Source organism: Megalopta genalis, chromosome 2, assembly GCF_051020955.1.
Source record: "Megalopta genalis isolate 19385.01 chromosome 2, iyMegGena1_principal, whole genome shotgun sequence".
In the NCBI taxonomy this organism is placed as follows: Eukaryota; Metazoa; Arthropoda; class Insecta; order Hymenoptera; family Halictidae; genus Megalopta; species Megalopta genalis.
Window position 1 is genome coordinate 29,642,872 of NC_135014.1, and position 18,941 is coordinate 29,661,812.

The 18,941-nt window shown below is 48.4% G+C and overlaps 1 protein-coding gene across 9 annotated transcripts in view; it reads right to left on the reverse strand.

Annotated features, from left to right (window-relative positions):
- Positions 1 to 2,989: 2,989 nt before the first annotated feature.
- LOC117229909 (FERM, ARHGEF and pleckstrin domain-containing protein 1) overlaps positions 2,990 to 18,941 on the reverse strand; it is a 39,927-nt gene continuing 23,975 nt past the window's right edge. For 4 of the 9 annotated variants that reach the window (XM_076519006.1, XM_076519004.1, XM_033486838.2 and 1 more), the window contains exons 12-21: positions 7,224 to 7,375; positions 6,448 to 6,537; positions 5,948 to 6,323; positions 5,779 to 5,888; positions 5,576 to 5,716; positions 5,345 to 5,499; positions 5,071 to 5,192; positions 4,840 to 5,015; positions 4,521 to 4,780; positions 2,990 to 4,444 (exon numbers count right to left, since the gene is read on the reverse strand). In XM_076519006.1, coding sequence (XP_076375121.1) covers positions 4,411 to 4,444; positions 4,521 to 4,780; positions 4,840 to 5,015; positions 5,071 to 5,192; positions 5,345 to 5,499; positions 5,576 to 5,716; positions 5,779 to 5,888; positions 5,948 to 6,323; positions 6,448 to 6,537; positions 7,224 to 7,375 — 1,616 coding nt within the window. In that variant the 3' untranslated portion in view covers positions 2,990 to 4,410. Of the gene's footprint in view, positions 4,445 to 4,520; positions 4,781 to 4,839; positions 5,016 to 5,070; positions 5,193 to 5,344; positions 5,500 to 5,575; positions 5,717 to 5,778; positions 5,889 to 5,947; positions 6,324 to 6,447; positions 6,560 to 7,223; positions 7,376 to 9,805; positions 16,295 to 18,941 lie in introns of those variants that run through there. The other 5 variants (XM_033486839.2, XM_076519007.1, XM_076519009.1 and 2 more) reach the window with 5 other exon arrangements.

Consider the following 18,941-nt stretch of genomic DNA (forward strand, 5'->3'; position numbering starts at 1 on the left):
TCTTCCTGAAACCGTCGCGACGCTTCCTCGAACGCAGATCTAAGCGCGAAACGCGGCAACGGGGGCAAAAAAACGTCCGCTGGCCAAGGCTAAGGTAAACCGGCGATGATCGCACCACCAAGCACGGCTCGCGAATCCGACATCCTGGCTGGTTATCGACAGGAATCGGCGGCCGTTCGCGGCTCTTCCACGAAATCGATCGCCCGCGGCGATATCGGACGGCCAACGCGTCGTTGAACTTGGTGATCCACGTCGATCGACATCGCTTCTTCTTTCTTTTTTTTTACGCCCGATAGAATCCGACAGCCTGCGTTCATGACCTTTTCTACCAATTCGTAGCGAGGTTCGATATGCAGCGTTCGAGGACGCGGAGCGAAACGCGACAATGTACACAGATGTAACCTCGAGCGCTTCGAGTTCTCTGATTCCAAGAAGACGCAGTTTTTAACGAGGAAGCTTATAATCTATCGTGCCGATAAAAGTACGGTAAATTCTCGCGGATTGGCCCTCGACTTTTAAATCGAAATGGAGAATTTGGAGAAAGAAAACGCGAGCCTCGCGGCTCGTTTTTGTAATCGCCGATTGCCGACTATGAAAGCGAGCCGCGAGGCTTTTATATACAATCTGAGCGTCGATTAGAGAGAATTTACAGTGTTTCTTTTTTTAATCATTTTAATGAATCCACGGTAATACGATAATACCGATAATAAGGAGAGATAATGCAGAGACAATCGGAGAGAAATTATCGTAACCGGCTTTTTAGCTTTTTTTGTTTAAAGTTGCTGGAACTATAGGATTTGAATTGAGATTTAAAATTGCGCAAATACACAGGAAACCGTTGGATAAATTTCTCGATCGAAGCGTACAATACGATCGAGACAGAGAAAGATCTGAATACATTCGATCTTGTCGTTGAAACGAAGTAACATGTCGCTTTTAGTGCTCGCAAATTTGAATGCCAGCCGTCGACGACGAGTTTACTCGTCGCGGGCAAATTTTCCGACAAATTTTGTTGCGAAACGTGTTCACAAACTTCGCACATTTTCCATTAATTATTAATGGAATGGGCTGGCTTGAGAGGAACGGCGCGCGGCGCGATCCTTAACGCTAGATTCACGGGTCCCGTCAAAATGGCGGGTCACTGATTTCCTAATTCACGATTATTCGTCTCGTAACGATACATTTGCGAGTTATTTATTCAATCGACACGTTACTCACGGCAAATGTTACAAATAACGCTCGCTAAAAATCAGAATGAACGTCTTATTGTTACTTTTTACAAACTATTGGGTCGTTCGGTAACTTGCTTCGTTTTACAACAAGAATTTCGTTTTGTAAGGGTGTTAAAAAAGTACATAATTCAGTATTATCGATCATAAAATAAGACGTCTATGAGCGTAAGAGTTCGAAGTTACCGGAAAAATGTCAAACAGTTTCATTTTCGCTCTGGACATTAAAAAATCGTCTTTCATCTCTCGCGAAAGAACGAAGCAACTTTCCGAACGATCCAATAACATAAAAAAAAACAGCCGTTTTTCTCGTGGCCCGTAAATCTAGCGTTGGAATGCATACGCGATCGAACGGCACAACAAAGAGATTAACGAAGTAATTTGTTGCGGCACCATTTTTCATGAAATCGACACTTGGTGATCCGCCGTAGTTGGCGCCTGTCTCGTGAACCCGTAGTCCTTGAAGCGGCGGCCCGGCCCGGCGACTTTCCCGCGCATCCTTGCGCTTTTCCGCGATCCCATAATATGTTCACAGAAACGGTAAGCGATTTCTTATCGGCCGATACGATATACGGGGCTTTCCGTTGGACAGCCGCGAATTCGACAGATAATCGGTTGAGAAAACAGCACGGCCCGACGACTGCGTCATCGGGAATCGCGGCGATAGCCGTTTCCCAGCGGTGATTTCGTTTTGGAAGATCGATAAGGGGCCGGGGAAACTACGTACGCCGCCGCCGCGGATACAAAAACTGCGATCGCATTCCGCGTAGCCGGTCGAGAAAAATCGGCGATAACCCCCGGCTCGATGGATCGGTCGCGCCGACATTGACCCGGATCGTCGGGCACAACATGTTCGAATTTGTACGCAAACGTGTACGCAAACGATGGATCGCGATTATACAATCGCGCGCGCGGCCGCGGATCGCGTCCGCGATCCGACGGGAGAATTTCGCGCGATTCCATCGTTCGCCTGCATCGCATATAATAACACAATTAGTTTTGTCCGATTCGCTCGTCACAAGGATAAAAGAGGAGGCTCTCGATTGAATACCAGTCTGACCGGATTCGCATATAGTAATTAATACGACGGGAATCGCGGCGGCGATCGATCGCCGCGATATCGGGGAAACGGTTGCCGGACTTGTGTGTCTATCGGCCGCGATCTCTTTGCGGGTATTTCCAGCGGCTTTTTCACGCGTCGCCGATAGAAACCGGCTGGAAATAAACGGTGAAATCGGAAGAAAAAAGAAAAAAAAACAAAAATGAACGCGATCGATCGGGGCCGCGTGCGAATTGCGCGTGCACACACTGTCCGCCGCCGCCGCTCGTTAAGCTCGTTAGCGGGAATTGATCGGGCACGAAAAAGTCTCGCCGCGTGGATCCGAGTCGCGCGATTCGGTCCGACGAGAACCAGCGAGCCCCAAGGTTTCGTCACCTTTGTTAAACGGCGTTGCGCGTTCGACGAAATCTCTGCGCGCCGCGGGTTGCAGGCTGCACTGCCTCCAGGCAACTCCTACGTTTCTCTGGGGACGGGGGTTGTTTAACCGAAAGTTTTGTGGTCGCACGATCGGCAAAAGTTTCTCTCGGTTGGGGCGTTGAAAGGTTGGCGGTACATATTTTTTTTAGAATTTCGTACGTAAAGTAACCTTGGGAAACGACGATCGTGGGACGCGCGCGTTTTATGGACGCGATAGAATGGAAAATTTTTTTCTTAATTAGCGAGGGTTGCTGGTACTCTGTCGCGAAATGTCAGCTGCGAGTGTCAATATGTACGTTTATTGCGGAATACATTAATGTTACATAACGGTTTACATTTCGAGTCCGAGTTATGAAACTCGCTTGGATCGGCGAAAACGGTACCGTTCTGTCTTTTTGTTTTTCCTCGCTTCTTCTTCTTTCTTTCTTTCTTTTTTTCCCTTCTTTTTGTTGAATAAACGTACGAGAACTGAAAAATGGTCGCGATCCGACGTTTTCGATCTTGTCAGTACAGTTCTTCTCTTACTCGAGTATAAAACTAATATTTTCTTCTCTTATCTTTTTTTTTATATATATATATAATGTGTGTGTGTGTGTGTGTGTGTATACATATATATATATATATAAATTAAATCCTATGCTATTAACAAAACAATCGGAGCAACTGAAAAACAGATAACGGTGAACCTGTTAACCGGGGAGAACGCGTCGGTCGTTTATCTCCCATTGTAACCTCCGGTGACGTTCCGTTTTCTCGGTACGTCACCTACGTAAAAATGCTTACCGTTACTTTGTAATATCTATATCAGTCTAGATTGTAGTCGCCCGTTTAACAGGTTACATTATCGATTGGTTCGCGTATCCTTAGTCCAATCACGAACAAAAAACGATCACTGGAAGAATACTTATCGACTAACGGGGAAACAACAACTCCGCGCGCGCGCGCGTGCGCGCGTCTTCGTCAACAACCGATTGGTAAATCCGCTAACAAGAAGAGTACTATGCTAACCAAAATTATTGTCTTTTTCACAAGACATGGGTCATCGATAAGGAAATCTAATTGGAAAATTGGTCCAAGGTTCGAGCGCGTCGCGACGCCGTGACACGACGAATTAATTATGGCTGCGGCCGTCGTGCCCCGAGCGCGCTCGTTGTTATCGCGCGTGTCCGGCGAGTGCACAGCGACTCGGAAAGAAAACGGGCGATACGCTTAACTCTAAATCATTCTATTTACACGCCGACTATCACCGTTATTATCGCGTGTCAGCGGTGTCGCGGCACAAGGAAACCGCGATCTATGTTCTCTTTCGACGCTGAAATTACCGGACCTGGTCCACGATCTTTCGTACAACGATCAAACGACATTGTAAAGATGCCAAATATCATCTGTAGAAACCACGAGGAATCCGAATAAATGCAGTTTCGCTACTTTCGCAAAGGCAAGTCATGGCATTTTCAGCGTCCGCGCCGGAATTTCATGGGAAATGTAAATGCTTCCTTCTACAGTCTTCGTACACACGGTTCTCGTCCGTTTGATTGTCGGTTACAATTTTGATCTAGATCAATCACTGCCCAGTCCACGCGTAAGGCCGCACAATTTCGCTATCCTGATTTACACTCCTAAATCTCTTTCGTCTAATATACTGTGTCGTACAATGTGGAACACGCTTAATAATCCTCCTTCCCGTTGGAACCGACGAATCTCCTATTGCGTTGCGCTGCGGATCACCTCCATCCACCTGAAATTTCATTGACTGAATGCAAACTGTAACAATACATCTCTGTATAATGCGAAGCGAAAACTTCGAGGCCCACCTGTTGAAAGTATAGTCGCTCTCCGCGCGGAAGAAGTAGACGTGGTTCTTGAACTGCAGTTTGAATACAAAGTCCTTGTTGATCCCGTCCTTTTCAGAAGGCGTGGTCACGGTGTAGCCTAACAGCGGCAGGCTGGCTAACGGGAAGTCGTCCTGGTGGGATTTGTAGAAGAACAGGCAGAAGTCCGTGAACACGACCCAGAGCTTTTGCCAACCGTTACTATTCTTGAATTTCCTCAAGAGAAATCCGCTAAGTTGGTTCTGAAACGTGAACGCTGTAAAATCCCGGCTCTCTTTCCAAGGTCATAGAAACAACTCACTTGAAACGCTCGCAGCTGATCGCTGTAGCTGATGCTGGTATTCCTGTGCCAGCATACGTGCACGGTCATGTTGTTCCTCTGAGACTCCTTGACTGCTCCGCAGCTCCCTCTGTTCCCTTCGGACCCTATCCCATCACCCATCTCGTCAGCCGAGCCTAAAACTTCGTTGAATCGTCCTGCGAATAATATATCATTGCCGGTAGAAGATAATCCGCAGGACAGACTACTTACTGGAGGATTGCAGGTTCAAGTAGGGCATCTTTGGGTCTCCGTCAGCCTGCGCGATCGCCATGTTTAGGTCCTCTAACCATCGTTTCTTCTCCTCCTCGCTAATGGCCGAGACCGTCAGAGACCTGCAACCAGTTGAACGGTAGCTAGGCGGTTCGCAGCCAATTGCTCCCAGTTACCCAAAGACGTTCCAGCAACTCGGGAGCAATTGACCTTTTAATAGGTGCTCCTTTTCACGCCTCGTTAAGACCAATGATTGTATTAACGGCCCACTCACTGATTCCCTGGTGCGTCGATCACGAACGCGAAGTCCGCGCCGGTTTTCTTGTCGCTCTCACGGATCTGCATACCCTTCAGAGGCAACTGGCCGTGTACACGGAAGCATTGGGCACGTTGTTGAGTGCGGAATGCGTACAGTAACACATCCGAAAACTGGAACGTGGTTGAGGGGAACGATTACAGACACTTAACCTTCCGAACTCCCCGCTACCATTTCTCAGAGTATTACCAGGAAGAACATTCTCTGCTGGAAGCCCTTGCGACTGTACTTCTGCAAACAGCCCTGCCTGATGAATCTGCGACCCTCCTGGACCAGGTGGTCGAATCCACCGATGTCCCTCTGCATCTCGTGCAGCTGAACCAAGTTTTCCTGCGAGAACACAAGACGATTAAGAAGCTGGAAAGGCGGGTGGGATCTCGGTGCTTCCTTACAGCCTGATTGATGATGCTCAGACCCTCCAACAGCGTCTCGCCCAGCCTGTCCCTTGCCGCCAGGCAGTCCTCGAAGTCCGTGTGGTCTTTCGGATAATGGTCCAGCAGTCCTTAAAGATCAAAAGCATCTGTGTGAACCGAAACGTTTGCGCGCGTTAACGGAACGTACCATCTATAATACAGTTGTAGTGCAACAATCGTTGCAACGGCTTCAACAGGAACGAAGTCAACGGCAGATAGCAGTGCTTCTGCTCCTCGAAGTCGCGGCAGAGTTGGTCGAAGCGTCGGGAGGTTCTCGAGCAGTATTCCATCTTCTCGAGGACCTGTATCAGGTTCTCCAGGTATTGATCGTAGAGCGGCAGCACGTTCAGCAACGTGTTGTAGAGGAAATCGCCGATATTGTGGCGCGCGTTGCTCTCCCATCGCGCCAGCCTCGCCTCCATCTCTTGGAGGCAAGGTCCGTGGACGTCCGCTAACAGCTCGATCAGCGAAACCACCGACTCACCCTCCAGCTCAGCCTCCCGAGACACCTCCTCGCGGAACCACTGCCAACAAAATGCCAAGCAAATCAGAACCATTATCGCAATCCCGCCGTCGCCGGGTAATCGACGCTCGGCTGATGGATCTTCTTCGGTCAGAAATTGTCGAGCCCGTACACAGCCAACTTACCACGTTTATCACGTCCAGGTCCTTCTTGTAAGTTCGCTCGGTCATCAGCAGCTCCTTCGCTATGTAGTACGCCTTGTCGGTGGGCCATCTCTATCCAAACACAATTAACGTACTGTTAACAACAAAATTTACAATTTATTGATTTCAGTGCTAAAAGCTCGGGATCGTTGAGACTATGATTATATCATCTATCATCTAGCTTATCGCTAGACCGCAGATTTTATGGATTTAGATAGTAGATTAAATACAAAACAAAGCGAAAACGTGTAAAACAATTTTAAATACAGTAATGTCTCCCTAACTGACGCTCAGATTTTGCACAAAAATGGACAATTTGGGAAGAGCAGATACGATTATTCGAGCCTTGCGGCTCGTTTTTATAGTTGTTGACAATTCGTAACTATAAAAATGAACCGCAAGGATCGAATAATCGTATTTTCTCCACCTAAATTGTCCATTTTTGTAGACAATCTCAGCGTCAATTAGAGAGACATTACTGTAAACTGTTCTACATTGTTAGCTCTGTTACAATTATATTCCACTTACTAAAATTATTAATATACTATATATTAATATAAATAATATATATATATATTAAATATTAATATAAATAATATATATATATATTAAATATTAATAATATATTTATATATATATATTAAATATTAATGATATATTAATATATTATAATTAATAATAACTATATTTAGCTCCTGCCCGTCGCTATTAATACGGGAAAATCTTTCTTTCACACGAGCAAGAAACGAAGAGCCGACCTTGGTCTTCCGAATCTCGATGTCCTCGACCTCCCCGTTCCTGACGACCTGCTTCACAGGGCTGAGGTCCGGCGTGTCGACGATGCTCGTTTTCTCGCTGGCGTACACCGAATTGTTGTTCTCCGGTTTCTTCGGCGTCCCGGGTTTATTATCTGTAAACGGACAAGAGTCAGGGATGGAATTTCTGCGAACGTGGCGCTGAACCACAAACAGCGAAAAGACCACGGCTCGAAGAAAACGAGTACGAGAATACGATTGAAGAAAATAGAAGAAGAATAAAACAGCGTGATCGTGACAGAAAGAGTGAGCGAAAACGTGAACGCTCTCTCGAGAATATATCAGGAGGCAGAAGTGAGAGAGGAGTTATTTGCATGCAGAAACGGTGCACCGGCTAGCCGACGACGCCTTTCGACGTCCACGCGCGAGCGATCACAAGTTTCTTGTACAACGTTACCTTCCGGGATAACGAACAAGTTTGCTACTGATGCGCGTGCAAGTGTCCCGAAACTTTCGCACGTTCTCTACCTGTCAACGAAACGGATGAGAGCCGCGGGAGAACTCAGGGGTACGTATCGTGCTCTGTGGAATTCGATTTGTTGCACCGCGGTTTCGGCGAAGAGAAAACACTTCTCCGAAAGGAGCCGACCTTTACGGTACGATTCGTAAAGAATTCCAGAAATATCCGCGTGCTGCGAAACACATAATCGCGGGAAACCGGGCGGCGGACATGCTGTGTCGAGCAAGCGACTCCTACGACGTGCAACTACGAACATGCCAATCAAAACACGCGTGCAGACGCGTGAAACGTTCGATTTTCTGGTGCAGAATTTTCTGTGGAAATGATCGAGCGTGCGGTGTGTCCGAAAAGTCGCGGTGCAAGTCTGGTAGCCGTTCATATACAGGGTCTCCAAAAAATGTCTCGGAAACCGAAAATGAGAAGTTCCTTGGATCATTCGAAGTAACTTTTTCCTTAGCGAAAATGCAACCCGTGGCTTCGTTTACGAATTATTAACGAAAGAACAATGAACAATGAGCCGATGACCAAATAGCCGTTCATATACAGGGTCTCCCAAAAATGTCTTGGAAACCGGAAATGAGAAGTTCCTTGGATCATTCGAAGTAACTTTTTCCTTAGCGAAAATGCAATCCGTGGCTTCGTTTACGAATTATTAACGAAAGAACAATGACCAATGAGAGGCGAGCGCGCCTAGTGCTTGGCGGCCGAGCCAACGAGCGCGCGCGAAGCCTATTGGCTCCGCTCATTGGCTCGGCCGCCTTGCGCCAGCATATCTCACCTCTCATTGGTCACTCTTTTTCGTTAATAACTCGTAAACGAAGCCGTGGATTGCATTTTCGCCAAGGAGAAAGTTACTTCAAATTACCTCGGGAACCTACCATTCTCGGATTGCGAGACATTTTTGGGACACCCTGTATAACAACGTGAGCGACGAGAGCGAATTGGGTCAGCATAGAAATGATTAATTATATTGCACGACTTGCATCACGATTCTTCGACACGCTCCGCGAATCAAGGTTGTGCAATCATCGCTGCGGGCTACCAACAATGTCGACGACTACAAAGGAGAAAATCTGGTGCTACCGAGCAGCAGTCGTACAACAACGAAATCGACGCAATCGGAACAGAAAACGACAGCAGAAAAATAACCAGACGAGAACAATGATAACAGTAAGAGAGCAAGAATAGCGATAATAATAAATATAGTAACGAACGCATCACTGACAGTAAAGATTAGGCACTGTTGGGGATTACTCACACATGGTTATTTGTCATCCGGCCGACCAACGAATCCGGGAGTGCGATAAAAAGATACGGTAATAAAGATCGGGAAGAGGAGGACTCGCGGGGACCGGAAGAACGCGTGTCGAACGCTGAACGAAACCGAATGTCGAGAAAAATTAGGCAAAGGGGCTTGGAAACAGAGAGGGGGAGAGAAAGAGAAAGATAGAGAGAGAGAGAGAGAGAGAGACAGAGAGAAAAGGCAAAATGTCGGGAGCTATTCGTTAACCTGTGGGCGGAAGCCGAGTCAACCTTAAATTAGTAAACTTGGTAAACGTTAAGTTCTCCCTAATGATCTTATAATTAATTAGCTTGTAAACAAAAATAGATAATTTCGGAGGAGGAGATACGATTATTCGAACCTATAGCTTCTCGTTTTCATAATTATTGACATTTGCTAATTGTGAAAACGAAGTGCAAGACTTGGACAATCATGTCACCTCCATTGTCCAGTTTTGTTTACAAACTGAAGGACAATTAGGGAGAATTTACTGCACTCTCCCTAATTTTGTTCGTCGCAATCATGGCAGCCATCTTCTCAACTAGGAGATACGAATTTTCGAAGAGAGTATCGGTCGCGGGTCAGAGCCGACCCGACCTCCGCGCGACGGTTCTCGGCGCGAAGGTGACCGGGCATGATCGGGATGAAAAGCGTGGGAAACGAACCGATGACAATATGGAAAAACGAAATCTCGTCGGAACAGAGCGAACGGAAACTTGAAACGATACGAGTGGAGTCACACACTGAAGATCTCTGAGGCCACACACGCACACACTATATGTCTCGCTTTGTATATAATTTATTATTATCATAATTGATGGTATCAATAAATCGATAATGTACAATAGATTCCCTACGCTTGAAAAGTCGTCTTTTCCCATCCCTCGAACGCCGTGATTTTCCCCGTTATAGAATTTTTTATTTCTCCACCACCACCCCCACCCCCACCCGAGAATCTTCTTCGTTCTCCCCCGCCCCGCCCCCTCTCCCCCCGCCCGACACCGCCGTACGTCCCCAATTGTCGTTTTACCCCCGCGGGTTCCGCGAACATTCGATCGTTAATCCTTTTTTTTTTACCCGCGTCTGCTTCTCCCTCCGTTTTTAAACGTTTTGCTTCACGTCGCGAAACTCTTCCTCACCGCGACCATGGCGGCGGAGGGGGGGAGGGGGGTTATCACCGCCGCGCGTATATATACGGATCGTGTATATATATATATATGTATAGATTCATATGTATATATGTATACGTATGTATAGTTTGAACATATATATAGAGTTAACGAGTACGGTATGTCGACGAGCGACCGGGGGGGAAAAGAGAATAATAATAATAATAATAATAACAAGGGGAAGTTTGATATCGAGAATTCCTCTTCGTCCTCGGGAGAAGAAAGGATCGTGGGAGCGGAAACGGAGGGGAGGGTGGCGACTTTACAAGCCGTCCCCCTGTCGACACGGCGAACGTTTTCCTGCTTTTCCGAGATTTTTCAGTTCTTTTCGCCGGGAAACGCGACAGGATAAGGATACAAACGAGCGTGGAAGCGCGCGCGAGATCGTCGCCGGATTTTTATACGTTCGCGACCACGGTAGCAAGAAAAGTCGAGGAAAAGTCGAGCTCGGGACGACTAGAACTATAGTACTATAACTCTATAGTATAGTATATAGTACTATAGTCACAGTATTATAGTATATAGTACTATAGTCACAGTACTATAGTATATAGTACTATAGTCACAGTATTATAGTATATAGTACTATAGTCACAGTACTATAGTATATAGTACTATAGTCACAGTACTATAGTATATAGTACTATAGTCACAGTACTATAGTATATAGTACTATAGTCACAGTACTATAGTCACAGTACTATAGTCACAGTACTATAGTCACAGTACTATAGTATATAGTACTATAGTCACAGTACTATAGTATATAGTACTATAGTCACAATACTATAGTCATAGTACTATAGTCACAGTACTATAGTCATAGTACTATAGTATATAGTGCTATAGTCATAGTACTATAGTATATAGTGCTATAGTCATAGTACTATAGTATATAGTGCTATAGTCATAGTACTATAGTATATAGTGCTATAGTCATAGTACTATAGTATATAGTGCTATAGTCAGTACTATAGTATACAGTACTATAGTCATAGTACTATAGTATTATAACTATAACTCTCTGTAACGGAGCGAATCGTTCTCGTAACGGAAACACAACGCGGCGGACCAAGAAATTAAAGAAGTAGAAGTGACGCGATGCATCGAAATAAACGATCGCGAACGCACGTACGATCCGGCGATCTCCGAGAAGAGACGCGCGTCTGGGAACCCCGTTTCCGGACCGTTCTCGGAAGCCGTCGAACGACGCTCGTAAAAAGTTTATAAAAGGCTCTCGAGAGTGTGTGCATATCTAGTCGGTCGAGTTGTCCGGACGGGAAACCGAGAACGACGCGTTACCATGCCGAAAGGATTTCCCTGTATCGCGTATTTGGCACTAATTTCCATGCGAGATAATAAACTCTGCCGGCAAACCGGTTAAGACCTGGGATAAACCTGAAATAATTGTCGACGCTCTCTCTGTCTCCGTGTTTTACCATTTTAACCGTTTCGTGCTAACCTCTTAGGCACGGCTGAATTTTCCGCGGGCTGTTTAACTCTGTACGGCAGAGTCTAACGCGAGAATTACGCGTAAACGATACGGCGCTGCAATGCGCGACACCGGCGTATCAAAAACGAAGACTATACATTCTGTCCGTATATTATGAACACCGTTGTAAAACGTTGTTAAGGGCAAAAAAGTTGTGAGCCAAAGAGACAAACGAAGGATGATCGTTTAGCTCAAACAATGAGCGAATGAGTCAGTAGAGCGAGCTACTATACGGGGTGTCCCGAAAATGGGAGGATCCTGAGGTCATTCGAAGCAACTTTTTCCTTTGCAAAAATGTTCTCCGTGGCTTCGTTTACGAGTTATTAACCAAAAAGCACTGACCAATAAGAGGCGAGCTCGGCTGGCGCGCGGCGGCCCAGCCAACGAGCGCACGGAGCCCAGTTCTGCTCATTGGCTCGGCGCGTCTCGCGCCAAACGATCTCGCCTCCGATTGGTCACTGTTCTTCGTTAATAACTCGTAAACGAAGCCGCGGATTGCATTTTCGCTAAGGAAAAAGTTGCTTCGAATCACCTCAGGAATCCCCTACTTTCGGATTGCGAGACATTTTTGGGACACCCTGTAGTGGCGCGTCGTAAATAAGATGACATCCGCGGAAGCCACCACGGCGGTGCATCGTGCCCAAGAGGGTACGATATATTTTCGGCTGTTCCGGCGACTTTTACCACGGCATTCGCCGTTTTACGAATTCGTTGCGCGGCCGCGGACGAACGCGGCGAGAGATAGGAGACGACGATCACCCACGATACAGGCAAATGTTTCAGTTCTGTTTTCGCAAACGTTTGGCACGGCCGGCCGCGAAACGGGGCCCCGAATCGACTGGTCCCCGGGACCGAGGACCGGCGATCTCAGGGACGAGGATCGAAGAGGAACGAAGATCGAATCGAACACCTGGAACAAGGCCACATTAGAGAGCGAGGTATGAAAAATGGTGGATGGGGTGAAACGTAGACAATAGATCGTGATGCGAGATGAGAGAGACAAAGAGAAAGAAAGAGTGACAGAGAAAGAGAGAGAGAGAGAGGGAGAGACATGTACAATGTTACACAGTGATATACGCATACACGTTGGAAAGATTACTGGCCACAATAAGTTAGTCGTGTGAGTGTGATTCAGTCGGGGTGCGTGGCTCTGTCGCGGGAACAGAATCGAGGAGTCCCCGCAGGACTTCCGGTTGTAGGGGTGTGTGTGTGTGTCACGTGTGTCGGGAGGTGACAGGCGACAAAGAGACAATCGTCGGTGATTTGTTGATCGTGTGAAGGGGATGTTCGCTACGTAATGGTTCACAGAGACAAAGTTCGGCAGCATGGAGACACGAGGAACGAAATACGAGAGAAATGCTACCACAGAGATATGCTTCGATCGATTGTTCGAGAAGATCGCCGCTTAGTTCCGACGGGAAGATCGTCTCAAAAACGGGACCTGTCCAAACTGTCGAGCAAGAGAATCGTTTTTGCGATCGAAGCAATTCCGAGCGGAATCTAGTATGTTCGACTTCTCGAACGAACGAAAAAGTAATGGTAGTCTCGTGGGGTATACAGGGTGAGTCGCTTCGAACATCTCCGTTGCTTTCAATGTTACCAACGTGAAGACAAGAATTGTCCGCTCGTAGGAGCAGGATTCTCGAGAGAAAAAAACGATCTCTTTTACAAAGGCGCTTACGAGTCGAACATTCCTCGCTTCGCGCGATCTTCTCGCGTCGTTGAAAACATCGGAGGTACAGTAAATGCTCTCTAATTAGCGCTCAGATTGTGCGCGAGAATAGACAATTTGGGAACAGGCGGTACGATTATAAATAATCTTGCGTCTCGGTTTTATAGTTGTTGACAATCGATAACTATAAAAACGAGCCACGAGGCTCGAATAATTCCGGAATTGTCCACTTTGGTGCGCAATCTGGGCGCGAATCAGGGAGAAAGTACTTCAAGAATTTCAGGCGGCTAACCCCACGGATAAAAATTTTGCTCTCGCGCCGAACTCTGGTTCGCCGCGGCAAACTTCCGGCGCCTCGTTTTGCGTGTGTTTTTTGTGCGTGCTTGCGTGGGTGCACGATGCGGGGGGAGAATAATTCGAGTACCACACTGCAGCCAGAGATGTGAGTCCGTAGAATCGGCGTGCGTCGCGCGTTTCCGGATCGATACGCGAACAAATCGGGGACAATATCGGTGTTCGGCTTTTATCGCGGCCGTTTCCGGGCACCGTCGCGACATCGCCGTGAGAGTTCACATCTCCGCGCGCAAATCAGGGAAGAACAGTCGGGATTCGTAACGGGAGGCTACACACACCTAGATGGGAGGCAAACTATCCTAGAGTGTCGAATCTGCCGGTCGAGAGGCGGCTCGGACCGAGGCTCGCGGTCGCCGAGCTCGCGTCGGAAACGTGCCGAGAGTCGAAGAAGGGCCGCTGGTGATCCACACCGATCGCTACCGTGATCTATCTTCTAAAGGTGCGGGGGGTGCAGGCACAAGTGGCAGTGGTCGCCGCGATCCAGGAACGCGAACTAGCGACTACAGACCGTCGTTACACCCGTTTGCATCGTACACAGTAATCACGTCCGCGTTGAAACAACCCTTTTCGAGAAAAGCTCGAGGGGATCGTTTGTTTACGGAGAAAGTGAACAAATGACCGCTTTAAATAACGTCGTACAAAATGGTGGACGATAAAATCGTTAACAATACGGTATAAAAATGATCTGCACTAATTAGACGTTGCAGGAGTTACGTAGATATTTGTTTCGTTTCTTAATCGTTTTACCAAGTTGACAATAACGCAGCAGTACCTCTAAATTCGTCAAATATTTTTATTCAATATTTTGTCAATGTTTAGTCGTTACGTTCCTCGTTCTTCCTTGCGATGCAAATGGATTTAATTATGGGCCGCCGAACGTGGATTCTCTTGCGTCGAATCGTGACAATAGAGTCGCTCGAAACGATCTACAGAAATCAAAAACACGGAGATCGTACGTTCGTTCATTGTACAGAGCGTACCAAGATTATGATACTTTCGGAAATGCGGGATTCCTGAGGTCGTTCGAAGTAACTTTCTCCTTGGCGCAAACACTGACCAACGAGAGATCGCGTACGGCTGACGCCCCGCCCTCGCGACCACTGCCGCTGCGTCGGGCGACCGGCGCGACGCGGCAATGGCCGCAGTGGCAGAGCGCCGACCGCCCTCGCTCTCCGATTGGTCGGCGTTTTTCGTTAATAACTCGCGAACAAAGCTGCGGATTGAATTTTCGCAGAGGAAAAAGTTACTTCAAACGACCTCAGGAATCTCTCGCTTCCCGGAAGTATCATAATTTTGGGACACCCTCTAGTTCTCTTTTACTGGCTGCTCGTCGTCGACGCGAACGAGTAATTAATTGATTTATCGGGAGGATCGAGGCGACGCAGAGTGCTAAAGGGTGACCGCGCGGGCAACTAGGGGTGCCTAACGAGATCGGAGAAGAGAGAAAGAAAGAAAGACAGAGAGACAGAGAACAGAGAGGGGGGCTGTGGGAGGGGCAAGGGGCCGTGAGAAACGAATCGAGCATCGAAAGAAGCATCGATCGATCGTGCGAGCCGAAGAATCTCTCGGCGAAGTTCCGATTCGATCCCGAGACGGCTCGGAGTAGATCATGATCTTCGTCAACGTGTCTCTGTGGCACGGAGGGGGCGGCCCCCCGCCGTGGATCGACAGAACCGGATTTACACCTGTTCGCTGCGAACGATCGTCGCGGACGTGAACTACGACGACGATGCTTTTCGCAGGTGTAAATCCGGCTCCGTGCGAATAGCCACGTGGCGCCCTTCCGGTTTTCCGCCACGCGCGCAGCCATTGTTCTCGAGGTTCTGTTCCACAGGATGTTCGATCGGCGCGTCGAACGTTTCGGGGGATGATTCTGATCGGGCATTAAGCTGCCCTAAAATTTAATTTCGCCGTCACGTCGCCACACGGTATACCTATACGCGCGAACGACGGAATCGTTTCAACGTTATACGAATTTTCTACGCTGATTTAGCGGCGAATTTGGCGCCGATTTAGCGGCGCCGTTCGTCCGCTCGACCGATCTATTTGAAATTCACGCGCGTTGCTCGAGGACGAAACGAAAGTTTAGGGCGACCTAATGGAATTGTCCCGCGAAACGGTCGACCCGCGCCGCGGAACAGGCTGCGGCTGCGTTTTTTCGCGGCTGCTCTTCGGCTTGCGAAAATAGTTCTGTGTCGAGACGGCGACGAACCGGACAACGCTATCGATCGAGATCGAATATGCTGGACGCTCGCGGTCGTTGGAAGACGGGCGCACGTTCTGTCACGATAATCACGGTGTGGTATAAATTGTAATATGTATATATGTATATATATATATATATAGTTTGTGTCTCGGGTAACTCGGCGAGCAGCGTGGTACTTCTTTGATCTCTGTACGGTCCCGCAACAGTGTGTGTCTTTTTCTCTCTCAACGTGGGTACGCCGGTATGAACCGGTTGGTGAGGGTGCGTGGCGTTGCGTGAACCATTACGTTACGAATCTGCGCCACGCGCAGTGGCACGTGCCAAGCCGGCGAGTTCACGTAGCCGTTCGCGTAGCTCCAACGATTGCTCTGTTCACCACCTGTCGATAAAGCACACAGTATAGAGACCGGGTCTGGACGAGCGGAGCATGGTTCGCCCGAGGAAGGACCGCCGAGACGCATCGATCGCACCGGAAATGCCGCGGCGATGGTTCCATCGACATCGATATTTATCGTTCTCATCGACCGGCAAATTTGTGATCGATAGATTGCGGATTTTATGCATTTATGGCACAGAACGGACAAATTAATTTGGTGATCATCCTAAGGCAGGGGTGACCAAAGCGTGGTCGACTTGTCGACTGGATATTGTTTACGTTTGCTTTAAATTTAAACTTATTTTGGGCTTCAAATTGCTGCTTTTCTCGTGATCATTTAACACATACGGTGCTGCTAGAGCGCCTATAATTTTTAAAAACGGGTCGCCCGTAGGCAGGTCACCCCAAATCAAAAGTTTAGCCACCGCTGTTCTAAGGGATGTTGAAAAGTAATTCGGAGAAAGGCGATTAGGAAAATAATTTTACGTCAAAACTGTCCGGTCATTTTAAAGCTTGAAATACAGTTCGAAGGGTGCGTTTAGACCGCTTTGGTGAAAATAGTGTTAAAACTCGAGAGACAGAATTATCCGGGCTCGCAAAACCAATTAACAAAAACGTCTCTCTCGCATAAAGATCCGCAGTCCGTCGATCAAATAATCGCGGCCTATCGCATCGAACGCGAATCGTTCCGCGGAACGGGGTCGATGTATCTCCGCAGTTCGTTCGTAGCCTCCTGGGAGATCTCCGTTGGAAAAACAGATCGTGACGGGGTCGTGTATCTTCTCTCTTTCATTCTGTCATTCTCACGCGGTCACACGCGCACCCTCTTTCTCTCCACCTCACGCACACCGCCTCTCGGAGCACTCGGAAGATCGCCGGCCGATCGTCCGACAACGCCAAACGCTGGCGAACGCGCGTGGAAAACCGAGGACGCGAGAGGAGACGAAACGAGGGACGAACGCGACTTCGATACCGAGCAAAAAAAAAAAAGAAAAACAGAAAAATGATCGTCGAATTTCTGTCCAACGAAAAACCGGTCCCTCGAAAAGTTCGCGAACGTCGTGCCAAGTTCTCGCGACCGTTCGCCAGCGCGTGGGCGGACCATCCGCGGACTATCATCCCGTGACAGTGATCCCCGACGAGGGTAGAATAATCGAATGAAACGACGCGGGGCGATCGGCATAACCGTACCAGTTACCTGCATATATTTTACCTGTCTAATACCTTGATCCCTATCGCAGGTAGGCATCACGACCTCTCTTTTGCATGCTAACTTCTTACGTCTAGGATTCTTAAATACACGCTATGGAGACACGCCCACGCTACCATCCCGTAGGCGCGCGACGTTCATTAATCGTAACGAGTACAGTGTTCAGTCGTTTGCTAAAAAAAGAAGGCCCCGGCGAGCCGCCGTTTGCCGAGGGTCCCCGACGATCGGAACCGGCGGCGGGGATTTTTCGAAAATCCGAGCTCGGGATGGAGCCGACCGATTGCATCGAATCCGGCGATCTCCGTCGACGGGGCGTTTTTCTTTCTTCCGGCAATCTCTTCCGAAACCCCGGCCGCCGGTTTCGGTGGTCGGGCGACGGTGAGGGGCTAATTGCAGGTGCAACAGGTGGTGGGACAAACGGCGACTCGCGGAGGCCCCTTGACGAGAGGATAGAAGCCGATCGGCTCGAGAGTTCTCGCGATTCAGCGTTCCCGCGAAACGGTCCCGGTCGCCGCGAATCGGGTTTCTCGGTGCCTGGAACCTTCGAGTGCAACGGGGGGTGTCAGATCATTAGCCCTGGGTGCCACCCGGCCCGTGCTCCAAGGCGAAGCTGCGGGAGAAATCGCGTTCGAGAAAGAAGCGAACCGTCCATTAAGACGGCGGGCTCCTCTCCCGTCCGGGAAGTTCTCGGGAAATAACCTCGACTGCTGCAGGTTTTAAGCCGTGGCAGCCAAAGTGCCGGGAGCACCCACCGCGTCCCCCGATTAATTAACAGCGACCGAGACGAGATTGCGCGCGATCGATGAACTGCCGGAGAACATCCGGCGCGACGATCTCTCGAGGCTGCGGGCACGTTTAAGTCGCAGACACGCACGCGTTCGACGACGTCCGAAGTTATTATACCTCGACAAACGAGAGGGGGAGGGGGGGTAGAAAAATGACAATGGCGATGCCGACGGGGGTTTGAAAGCGGCGGAAAGAAAATCGTCCGATGTGAAGAGTCGTTGGATTCAATGGCGGAGAGAAAGAATGAAAGAAAAGAAAGAGAGAGAAAAAGAGAGAGAGAGAGAGAGATTGGTTTCGTTGGGCGATACTAGAATGATACGATGACACACAGACAGTCTGGGTATAAAAAGAGAGATAGATAGAGAGAAAGAGAGAGAGATAGAGAGAAAGAAAAAAAAACTAAGAAATATAGAACAGAGAGAAAAATGGTGCTCGAAGAGAGACGCGTGCGTGTGTGATACAATATATCGATGGCAAGGACAGGACTGACGATGCACAGATGCAAGAGACGAGAACAAGTCATGATCTTTTGTGAAACCGATACGGGGACTCGAGTACGGAAATGATCGAGGACACGGTACTGATCCTCTGCCTATTGACTCGGGGCGCTCGTGCTCTCGGAGACGGCTCGCTGTCGGCGCTACGACGACGTTG